Raw genomic sequence first — 12,097 nt, 5'->3', positions numbered from 1 at the left:
TTCTACTCTTTATCTCTGCATTAATCTTTAATATTTACTTCTTTTTGCTAACTTTGAACATAGTTTGTTCCCTTTTGAATTGAGGTGTGAAGTGAGATTGTTTAGTTGAGAGCTCTCTTCTTTTCTTTTTTTTAAGATTTTATTTATTTCAGACAGAGAGCAAGAGAGACAGCATGAGTTTGGGGGAAGAGCAGAAGGAGAAGGAGCAGCATACTCCCCACTGAGCAGGGAGCCCAACGTGGGGCTCTATCCCAGGACCCTGGGATCATGAACTGAGCAGAAGGCAGATGTTTAACTGACTGGGCACCCCTGAGAGCTCTCTTCTTTTTTAATGTCACATTTGTTACTAATTTTCTCTTTGAACTGGTTTTGTGGCACGCTATTGGTTTTGGTATATAATTTTTTCATTTTATTTTGTCTCAAGGTATTTTCTGATTTCCCTTTTGATTTATTTTTTGATCCATTAGTTCAGAAATGTGTTAAATTTCTACATACTTTTTAACTTTCAAATTTTCCTCCTGCTTTTGATTCCTAGTTTCATTCCATTGTGGTCAGAAAACATAACTGATATGTTTTCAGTCTTCTTAAATTTGTTAAGACTTGTTTTGTGACCTAACATGTGATGTAGTTTGGAGACTATCCCATATGCCCGTGAACAGAATGTGGGTTCGGATGCTTTTATGTGGGCTTTTGTTTCTATGTCTGTTATCACGTGTGTTTTGTAGTGTTCAAGTCCACTTTTTCCTTATTGATTTTCTCTTCGAGTATTCTATCCATTGTTGAAAGTAGGGTATTGAACTCCCTTACTATTATTCTGTTCCTTCTATTCTTCCCTTCAGTTGTGTCAATGTTTGTTTCTATATTTAGGTGCTCTCATAGTGGATGTGTTTGCATTTATCATAGTATATCTTCTGGATTAATTGATCCATTTATCATTATATAATGTCCTTGCTTGTTTCTTGTTAAAGATTTTGACTTAAAGTCTGTTTTGTCTCATATAAGTATAGCTACCTCTTCCTCCTTTTGTTTCTTATTTTCATGGAATATCTTTTCCAATCCCTTCATATTTAGTCTGTAAGTGTCCTTAAATCTGAAATGAGTCTCTTTTAGATAGCATGTTGTTGGGTGTTGTTGTTGTTTTTTTAATCCAGTTGTCCACTCTGTGTCTTTTTTTTTTAATGTTTTTTATTATATTATGTTAGTCACCATACAGTACATCCCTGGTTTCTTATGTAAAGTTCGATGATTCATTAGTTGCGTATAACACCATGCAATATGTGCCCTCCTTACTACCCATCACCAGTCTATCCCATTCCCCCACCCCCCTCCCCTCTGAAGCCCTCAGTTTGTTTCTCAGAGTCCATAGTCTCTCATGCTTCATTCCCCCTTCTGATTACCCCCCCTTTCTTTATCCCTTTCTTCTCCTACCGATCTTCCTAGTTCTTATGTTCCATAGATGAGAGAAATCATATGATAATCGTCTTTCTCTGCACTCTGTGTCTTTTGAATGGGGGGTTTAAAGGATTTGTGTTTAATTATTGATAGGAGAGGATTTACTATTGCCATTTTGTTAATTGTTGTCTGTCTTATTTTTTTTTGTTCCTCTTTTCTCCCTTGCTGTCTTTTACTGTGCTTTATTGATTTTTTGTAGTGATATGCTTTGATTTCTTGCTCTTTTTCTTTTATCCTATATGTATTTTTCCTTGTAGTTATCATGAGACTTACATACAATATATTATAGGTATAGCAGTCTTTTTTAAGCCGATAAAACATAACTTCAATCACAAACCAAAAGTCTATACTTTACCTTTGTTTCCCCTCTCACTCTGTCACTGATGTTATAACAGTTTAGCTTTTTTTTTTTTTTTTAAGCAGATCTAGTGGTGATGATCTTCCTCAGCTTCTGTTTGTCTGTGAAAGTCTTTCTCTCTCATTTTTTTTTAAGAACAGTTTTACCAGGAATTGTATTCCTGGTCAGTATATTTTTTCTTTGAAAACTTTTAATGTGTCTTCTCAATCCCTTATAGTCTGCAACATTTCTTCTGAGAAATCCACTCATAACCTTATGGGGCTCACTTGTATGTGATAAGTCACTTTGCTATTGGTGCTTTCAAAATTCTGTCTTTGACGTTTTACGATTTGATTTGATTTCTTTGGGTTCATTTTCCTTCTATTTTCTTCAGCTTCATGAATCTAGATGCCTATACTTCCCAGATTTGGGACATTTTAGGCCATTATTTCTTTAAATAAGATTTCTTCCCCTTTCTTTCTCTTCTCTTTCTGGGACTTTCAATATATATATATATATATATATATATATATATGTTTGTATATATATATATTCAGTATATATATATAGGTTTTTCTTGAAGTATTCCGTAAGTCCACTAGGCTTTCTTCACTTTTTTCTTTCTCTTTTCTTTTTGCTCCTCTTACTGTGTAACTTCAGATGATTTGCCTTTGAGTTCACTGATTCTTTCTTCTGCTCAGTCAGGTTTGTTTTTGAGGATCTGTATTGATTTATTGTATTCTGTGGTTCTTTTTTATAGTTCTGTCTCCGTTGATATTGACATTTTGTTCATATAATGTTTTCTTGATTTCATTTAATTATCTTTCTGTGGTCTCTTATTACTCCCTTACTTCTTTAATGTAATTATTTTGAATTACTTGCCAGGCAATTCTAGAACTCCATTTATTTAGAGTTAGTTACTGGAGATTTATTTTGTTTCTATGGTTGTGTCATTTCTCTAGTCCTTCATTTCCCTTGTAGCTTTGCATTGGTGTCTCTCGCATTTGAAGAAACAACTGCTTCTCCTAGAGTTTATGGACCAGCTTCAAAGGGAAAGACCTTCATCAACCAGCCTAGCTATAGATACTGGGAGCATCTGAAAGCTTTTCTATGAATTATCATATTCAAGTCTTTCTTCCTCCTAGGGAATAAGTCTTAGGTTTGCATGTCTTCTCTCAATTTCAGAGAGTCATTCTGGCTATAGTGAACTGTCTGCCTTTTCCCCTTGGAAAGTGCACAGAAAATCCAGGGTGTTGAATGCACACCTCATTCTTCCTTCTGGAGGAGAAGTCTCAGGGTTGTGCACCTTCTCTCAATGTGGCGGAGCCATGACAGCAGCAGTAAGCCACCCACTTATTTTCTTTATTTTTAGCTGCTGTCAATGTCTGAACTATGCTTGTTCTCTTAGTGCTGTAGGTGAGGTGAAACAGAAACAGATGCTTTGTGCACTGCAGTGAAAGGCCAGAGATGTTGGGTGTATGCTACACTCTCCCTTTTCCTGAGGTAGAAGTCATAAGCTGAGATGATCTCTCTAATGCTGAATGCTGTCCTGGGGCAGGGGCTGAAATGGGTAAAGTGAAATTGCTCTTCTTACCCATTATAATGTGGCCATTGTTGGTTTTGTATTAACCTTTGGTACTGCAACTTTTTAACTGGATTTTGATTCTCTCATAAAGGTATTTTGGTTCATATAACATTGTTAAATCCGTGTTTTTATGGAGGATAAGGGTTGGCACTTTCTATTTCGCCATCTTACTGATGTCACTCTCTATTGCTGTATTTTTTATTATATGTTAATCTATCTTTTAATCCATATCATATTAAAATAATTCATATTTTAATAGGTTATATCAGATAGATGAAACCTCCATATATATCCTGCCATTTGCTAGCTTCATTCCTCTACAGTAATTTATTTGATTTGCCAACAAATATAATTTGTTAATTTTCCTTTTCCAGTAAAATAGGCTCCCTCTTCTCAAAAAGTAGAATAGTTCTTTTTATGTTGCTCCTTATTTTTTAGATTTTAAGGAAATGTGCATATTCTTGGGAATACAATTAAAGTTTGACTCTTAACTAAGAATTTTAAATGTATAGTCTTTCAGGTATAACCTTCTCTTTACTGAGGTGGCATGTTTTTTACCAAGACATTAAAAATGTCAGAAACTACATTCTTCAGTGTGATATTAAAGCTTATGTTAAATCACCACTGACTTCTTTTTTATTGTAAAATATACATAAATTTTATCATTTTAACCATTTTTAGGTGGACATTAAGTACATTTACAATGTTGTGCAATCATCACCACTGTCCATCACCAAATTTTTTTATCATTCCAAACAGAATTTCTAGATCCATTAAGCAATAATTCCTCATTTCTTCTCCCTGGAGCCATGTTATTTTACTTTCTGTCTTTATGAATTTGTATATTCTAGGTACCTCATACCATACAATATTGTAACCATACAATATTTGTTCTTTTGTCTCTAGCCTGTTTCACTTAGCCTAACATTTCCAAGGCTCATCTATGTTGTTGCACATATCAGAATTTCATTTTACCATTGGCCTCTTGAATGTTTAATTCCAAGTAATTAGAATGTCATTCCAAACTTATGAACTTTGAAGATATAAGAAATTTAATATAATTGGAATATCTGACTCAAAATGTGGGAGTGTCTGGGTGGCTCAGTCAGTTAGATTTTTTCCTTTGGCTCAGGTGATGATCTCAGGGTCCTAGGATGGAGGTCCCTGCTCAGCAGGGAGTCTGCTTCTCCCTCCCCCCCCCCACTCGGTCTCTTTCTCAAATAAATAAATAAAATCTTTAAAATAAATGTGGGTGTGAGTAATATTTCTCCACAATATTATTCATAGTGTCATACATGTAGGTTTAGATTAGCTATAATTCTAGTTTGCTTCTCTCTTGACCGTCCTCTCCTTTTTCAATTTCCTGACATCTTGACTGCTTCCAAATTATAGCTTTCTGTTTTACTTTCCACTGCCTTGTCCAGTTGAAGTCAAGAGCCCAGACACATTTTCATTGAAACTATAGGATGTGAAACTATCATGACAGGTGCCACTAAGAATGCTTATAACATCATTATATCTAATTATATAAATATAATTTATAACTAAAATGATATTCAACTTGGAACAGTTACTGAAATTAATATAGATTAGTGGTCAGGGGTTCCTACTTATCCTACATAAAAAAATAATAAATAGGTACCTTAATTATTTATGCATTTCCTACATTTTGACAATAGATTTAATTTTAACCCATTTTCGCCTGAGAGTTCTAGTTTATGTATTTTATATATATTTTTTCACTACAAAAATGTGTGTATAGTAATACAATATGCACCTAAGAAGAAATCTTTCAACAAAACAATAATCTTACATTGCTGTAAAATTACTTTGGACTAACCCAAGCCTGTATCATTTAACTATTAACTGCAGGTAAGCAAAGAGAATCAAAATACAAACAATGAATTACAGCAGCCTCTGGCTTACATACAGAAGGCTGGATTATAGTAGGGAGGATAAATGGGAACTTTAAACTATCTTTGAATTTATCACCCATATATTTTCATTCAAAAAGTGTAACTGACATCTACACTTAGTTGAATATTGACAAAATGTATAGAATCTGTGAAATATGGGCATAATTAAAACATTAAACATTATTTAATGTAATTTTATTTTTTAACCCTAATATTTTCTTTCTTGGTAGTCAAACAAAAATTTGGATATTTCAATTAATGCATCAAACAACTTTAATCTCAACATTACGTGGTCAGTTGGTTCGACAGGTAAGAGGATTTTGTTGTCACATGTCTTTCACATCTGTTTGTTTATGGAAGGTATTCTAGCATGGTCTTTTATTGTTAATTCAAATAATTGAAATTAAAAAAATATATGCCATTGTGCTGATTCAGGTAAAAATAGTAAGTAGCATTATTAATAAAGTTTCATTCCTTTGTTAACTTGTCCCTATTCAATTAAAATAAGATGGGTAACAAATATTGTACACCACTTAATTTTTTAAATGGCAGTGTTATGAATTACTGTGATTTTAATTAAGATAGATTACTTCTTTAATGACTAGGGACTGAGATTTCAATTATTTGATTTACTATTGAAGCTATAAATTTAATTATTAACCTTAATATTGATACAAAACAATGAAATTCTGTGCATGCTGATAAATTAACAAGTTTTTTATTACTTTCAAGCTTAGAAATATACTGTTCTTTTTGTCAGTTTCAGTGCTGAAAGTTAAAAAAAAAAACCCTATACTTAATATGTCTTCCATAATAAGGTTTATAAGTTGAAGTTTTTGACTTTTAAAAAATGTAACCGAGATGAAATACAATGTCGGATTAAGAAAAAGTACGCTCACTTTTTTTGTATTTACATCGTAGGAAATTCTATTGGTTTTCATCTTCTATATCAAAGATATACTCTTGCATAAAAGTGTTGGAATCTTCTTTAAAGAAAATATGTGGATTCGCAGATATCCATATTTGATTTCTGAAAATCAAGTCATTATCTATTTTAGTATAGAGAATCATGGAGATGTAGAATGGAAGAATGATGAGGTCTTTGCAATTCTAGAACCTATATTACATGTGTTAAAAAATGAGAAGTTTGGGAATTATATAGACATTTTGTTACTATGGTGCCAAACATATAGTAAAATCTTGGCATTTTGAGCTTCATTAATTAAGAATTCATGATGGAACACTAGGCTGGCTCAGTCGGTAGAACATGTATCTCTTGATCTTAGGGTTCTAAGTTTGAGTCGCATGTTGGCTGTAGAGATTACTTAAAAATAAAATCATTTTTAAAAAAAGGAATTCATGGAAACTTGTACTATTAATTTGAAATTTACTTTGGCACAATAAACTGTCTCTAGAAGATTTTTAAAATTTGTTAACAAAAATACATAAGACCTTTGTAATTAGTTTAGAACAGTGATTTTTTTTTTAATGGAAGAAATTGCTTGTAACTTTTATATTCCCAGAACTAAATCTCAGAAATTTTGATTTATCAGGTTTGGAGATGGGGTCAGGAAATCTGCCTTTTAAAACAGCATCCCATGTAATTTTGTAATAGGTGATGAGTTAGAAATATATTCAGTTGTTCTAAATATTTTTACTGTTAAGGTGGAAGCCTTGGTAAGATTGTTGGAAATGTTTTGTTCCATTTAGTTAATCTCAGTAAATATTTATTGAGTATGCAATATGTGTATAACAATTGAACATTTAGCTCATGTTTTAAATTGTAGCCTCCTTTCAATTTATTCAAAGTAGTGATGGTTCAATTTGTGGTTAAGACAAATAAATTGATTTCTTTTCCATTTTTTAATTGGATTGAGACATGTGAAATATTTCCTGATTTGTTTTGAGAAGCTCTGTGGAGTAGTAAATAGAAGGAACTCAGCGTTTGGAGCTAATATATACCTGAGTTCCAAAGAGAAATTTACCATTCAGTAGCTATAAACTTAAGGCAAGTATTTTAATATTTCTGGGGGTCAGGTTTCAATATGAAAAATAGAGATGGAATACCTCTGGAATAAAACTGTTAGTAGAAAAGAATATAAAATCTCTACACCTTTGCCTAGTACATAGCACTTAATCAGTGGTATCATTTTAAAAAATAATTTTTATAATATTTCCATTACATTTATGATGAATCTTATGTTATTTCTCCTTTGTCACTCTAAATAGTGAACAAGTTTATTTTGATAATTATGTTTTTATATGTATAGTTCAAAAATTAAGTAAATATAATATACATTTTAAGTTCAAAAAGATCCTTTTTTCCTAATATGAGTTTTAAAAATTTGTTATTATTATTTACATTTTAGCTGGAACAATATCCGGGGAGGAGACTCCTATAGTTTCCAAAACTAATATAAAGGAATACAGAGATAGTTTTTCCTATGAAAAATTTAACTTTAGAAGCAATCCTAATATTACATTCTATGTGTACGTCAGCAACTTTTCCTGGCCTATTAAAATACAGGTAAGTGTTAATAGTACTTATCATAATGACCATTGAATATTTTCTTCACCAAAACAGTGCTGTTTTTGTTTGAAGTAATGATATGGATAAGATTTCTATATTTTGAACAACATGAAACAAGTATTGACGCTTAATAAATAGGATACATCGTATATCTGATGATGAATGTGTTTATTTATTTATTTATTTTTTCACTGTTCGAAATCTGTTGGTTTAATGTTAATTACAGTTTTCTTTTTGGGTAACAATAAGATGCTGGCAGGGCAATATTATTTTGCCTAGTGTATACTCTTGACTGAGAAGACTAGGAGAACAGAATCCAAGTTCAGAAGGTTTATCTATGTGGTTTCGAAGTTAAAGACCCAGCACAGAGAGAAGATAGGTCAAAAGTAGATGACGTTCTCCTTTTTTATATTAGCTCAAAGGGAGGGCTTTGGCCTGACTGAAGTACAGGTGGTAAGTTTGAGGCCTCATGTCCAGGAAAGAGCTGAAAAGCTGGCTATTTCTTGGGACTGGGCTTGGCACCGAACAGCAGATCTGCTCTGTCTGTACGTCCAGGCTTTTGATGCCTCTCACAGTTAGGAGAGCTATGTAAAAATGTGCTCTAGTATTCCCCAGGGGCTCCAGAGGATGACACAACCAGCTTCCAGGTTTAAAATGTCACAGCTGCCTCCTGACCCAGGCGGCATATCTCGCCCTTTCTCCTTTATTTTTCCTTTTTTTGGGCAAAATCCAATTAAAAATCCAATTAAAAAATGGAAAAGTGGAGGGGGATGCCCTTGTTGCTTTAACCCTTTGTTTCCCTGTGGCCCAGCAGTGAACACTGTCAGTCACGCAGCCAACAGATTATCTGTCCTGCCTTCAGGTTGTGACACTCAATTGCCTCGTATTTCTAGTTTAGTGGTTCTCAAAGTGTGGTCCCCTGGTCACAAGCAGCAGCAATAATGAATGTCTTTATTAAAAAAATGTTCATACTAATGATATTGAATCAATCAAAAATGTACTAATTTTTCGATGAAATTATATTGTAAGAAATGCATTAAAACTTCAGATAACCAGATTGTGTGGGTTTTCTGATCAATTATATACTTCATCTGAGGGTTAGATACTCTGTTCTTACAGCTCTACCTGAAATTATTTGCTTTGTTTAGAATCTCATTTTTGCTTTATTATATACTGAACATAGTTTAAACTTCATTAGAAATTTAAGGTAAGCAGTACTTAGCAGTTAAGACCCGCTACCTCTCACTGTTGATTTCTTTATACTACGTATAGATGTTGTATATTTCTTTCCTTTTTAAATTAAAGTTGTATATTTTGTTTTTTCTTGTGCTTAGTGATAGGCTGCTTTAGATTTACTGCTAGGAAACATTTAGGATGTTCTTTCTATCTTGAATTAGTCAGGGTTTGTGTTCTTAATTTATGCTTTTATGAAAGAAAAGACTGTATGTTGTAATATTGGGATTTATTCATATAGTCATTCTTTTATGACTGATTATTGGATTAGATTGAATTCAAATTAGTTTATGGAATAGCTCCTGTGTACCAAGCCCTGTGCTAAGTCATTATGTTTTAAAATCTTTAAGGGATGACTGGGTTGCTCAGTCGGTTAGGTGTCTGCCTTCGGCATGGGTCATGATCTCTGGGTCCTGGGATCGAGCCCTGTGTCAGGCTTCCTTCTCAGTGGGGAGTCTGCTTCTCCCTCTCCCTCTGCTTCTCTCTCCAGCTCATTCTCTCTCTCTTTCTTGCTCTCAAATAAATAAATAAATAAAATCTTTAAAAAATTTACAGACTATTCTTTCCCCTTTCATTTTAGTGACAGCTTATGGTCTATGACTAGAAATGTTTGCATGTTTTATTTATATTAATTTCTATGTGATTTGTGGGAATATGGTAATTTTTAAAAATTATATATTTATGGGAAATTATTTTTATTTGTAAGGCTAGTTTAGCATCTAAATTCAGGAAGTTAATTAACTAGGAAATATTATAGATTACTACTCAGTAATGGGAATTATTTTGATACTTTTATTTCTTCATTTTATAATGATTGATTTATATGCTATTATGGGCAGAAAATGCTGGAAATGTTTTGACCTTGAGGATGTTGGATGCATCATTTTATTTTCTAGGATTTACAAAGAAATATGAATCAGATTTCACTTGGTATATTCAAATTATGATCAAAGGCAACCAAAGGGCTCATCTATTGAGCTTATTAAGTAATAATTAAAATTTATATAATTGTTATATTTTAAATTTTTTCATGTACTTCATGTCTTGGTTATCTATTTTATTTTTAAGCAAATTACATCATTACTATAGAATGTTAATGAATATTTAATGGTTAAAAATTAAATTTTTAAATTGAATTTTCTTTTGAGAACATACTGTAATATGTTCTAGAAGCCACACCAGAATTTGTGTAATAAAGTTGAAATATTCTACTCTCCCCAAATAATAAAATGTAGAAAGTAACTGATGGTTAAGATAGGTAGAGCCTAATTCCTACTCTTTGATTAAAATCATTATGTGCCCTTTGAATCAGTATTTTTGTATCCTTTTGGTAAATACCTGGTAGTGCAACTCCTGGGTCGTAGCTCTATTTTTAACTTTTTGAGAAGCATCCATACTATTTTCAGAGTGGTTGGACCAGTTTGCATTCCCACCCACAGTGTAAGAGGGTTCTCCTTTCTCCTCATCCTTGCCACCATCTCTTGTTTCCTGTATTGCTAATTTTAGCTGTTCTGACAGGTGTGAGGTGATATCTCCTTGTAGGTTTGATTTGCATTTGCCTGATGATGGGTGATACCTGAGCGTCTTGTCATGTGTCTGTTAGCCATCTGTATGTCTTTTTTTGAAAAAATATCTATTCATGTCTTCTGCTCATTTCTTAACTGGATTAATTGTTTTTTGAGTGTTGAGTTTGATAAGTTCTATATGGATTTTGGATACTAACCCTTTATCAGATATGTCATTTGCAAATATCTTCTCCCATGAAGTAGGTTGCCTTTTAGTTTCGTGGATTGTCACCTTTGCTGTGCAGAAGCTTTTTATCTTGATAAAGTCCTGATAGTTTATTTTTGTTTTTGTTTCCTTTGCCTCCAGAGACATATCTAGTAAGAAGTTGCTATGGCCTGTGTTCTCCTCTAGGATTTTGATGGATTTCTATCTCACATTTAGGTCTTTCATCCATTTTGAATTTGTGTGTGTGTGTGTGTGTGTGTGTGTGTGTGTGTGTGTGTGTGTATAGTGTGAGGAAGTGGTACAGTTTCATTCTTCTGCATGTTGCTATCCAGTTTCCCTAACACCATTTGTTGAAGGGACTGTCTTTTTTCCATTGGATATTCTTTCCTGCTTCGTTGAAGATTAGTTGACCATATAGTTGTCGGTCTATTTCTGGGTTTTCTATTCTGTTCCATTGATCTAAGTATCTGTTTTTGTGCCAGTGCCATACTGTCTTGATCACTACAGCTTTGCAGTATAGCTTGAAGTCTAGAACTGTGAGTCATCCAGCTTTGGTTTTTCTTTTTCAAGATTGCTTTGGCCATTTGGTGTCTTCTGTGGTTCCATAAATATTTTAGGATTATTTGTTGTAGCTCTGTGAAAAATGCTGTTCATATTTTGGCTTTTGTTTTGTTTTTAAGATTTATTGATTTATTTATTTGACAGAGAGAGAGCGTGAGCACAAGCAGGGGGAGCGGCAGGCAGAGGGGGAGGAAGAAGCAGGCTCCTCGTAGAGCAGGGAGCCCTATGCAGGTCTTGATCCCAGGATCCTGACCTGAGCCAAAGGCAGATGCTTAACTGACTGAGCCACCCAGGCACCCATGTTGTTTGTATTTTGACAGAGTTTGCATTAAATGTGTAGATTGCTCTGGGTAGTATAGACATTTTAACAATATTTGTTCTTCTAATCCATGAGCATGGAACGTTTTCCACTTCTTTGTGTCCTCTTCAATTTCTTTCATAAATGTTCTATAATTTTCAGAGTACGGATCTTTTACCTCTTTGGTTAGGTTTATTCCTTTTTTTTTTTTTTTAAAGATTTTATTTATTTATTCAACAGAGATAGAGACAGCCAGAGAGAGAGGGAACACAAGCAGGGGGAGTGGGAGAGGAAGAAGCAGGCTCACAGCGGAGCAGCCTGATGTGGGGCTCGATCCCACAACACCGGGATCACATCCCACAACGCCGGGATCATGCCCTGAGCCGAAGGCAGACGCTTAACCGCTGTGCCACCCAGGCGCCCCTGGTTAGGTTTATTCCTAGTATCTTATGTT

General features: G+C 33.7%; 1 protein-coding gene across 5 annotated transcripts in view; it reads left to right on the top strand.

Moving 5' to 3' along the window:
- The window catches only part of ATRNL1 (attractin like 1), a 747,087-nt gene that overhangs the window by 292,663 nt on the left and 442,327 nt on the right, over positions 1 to 12,097 (top strand). For 4 of the 5 annotated variants that reach the window (XM_045803217.2, XM_045803216.2, XM_087862669.1 and 1 more), the window contains 2 exons: positions 5,521 to 5,599; positions 7,660 to 7,817. In XM_045803217.2, coding sequence (XP_045659173.2) covers positions 5,521 to 5,599; positions 7,660 to 7,817 — 237 coding nt within the window. Of the gene's footprint in view, positions 1 to 5,520; positions 5,600 to 7,659; positions 7,818 to 12,097 lie in introns of those variants that run through there. The other variant, XR_015724716.1, reaches the window with a different exon arrangement.

The sequence above is a fragment of the Ursus americanus genome, chromosome 6 (genome assembly GCF_024610735.1).
Source record: "Ursus americanus isolate L20-20 chromosome 6, mUrsAme1.1.p, whole genome shotgun sequence".
Lineage (NCBI taxonomy): Eukaryota > Metazoa > Chordata > Mammalia > Carnivora > Ursidae > Ursus > Ursus americanus.
The sequence above is the reverse complement of the archived record's forward strand: the minus strand, read 5'-3'. Positions and strand labels throughout refer to the sequence as shown.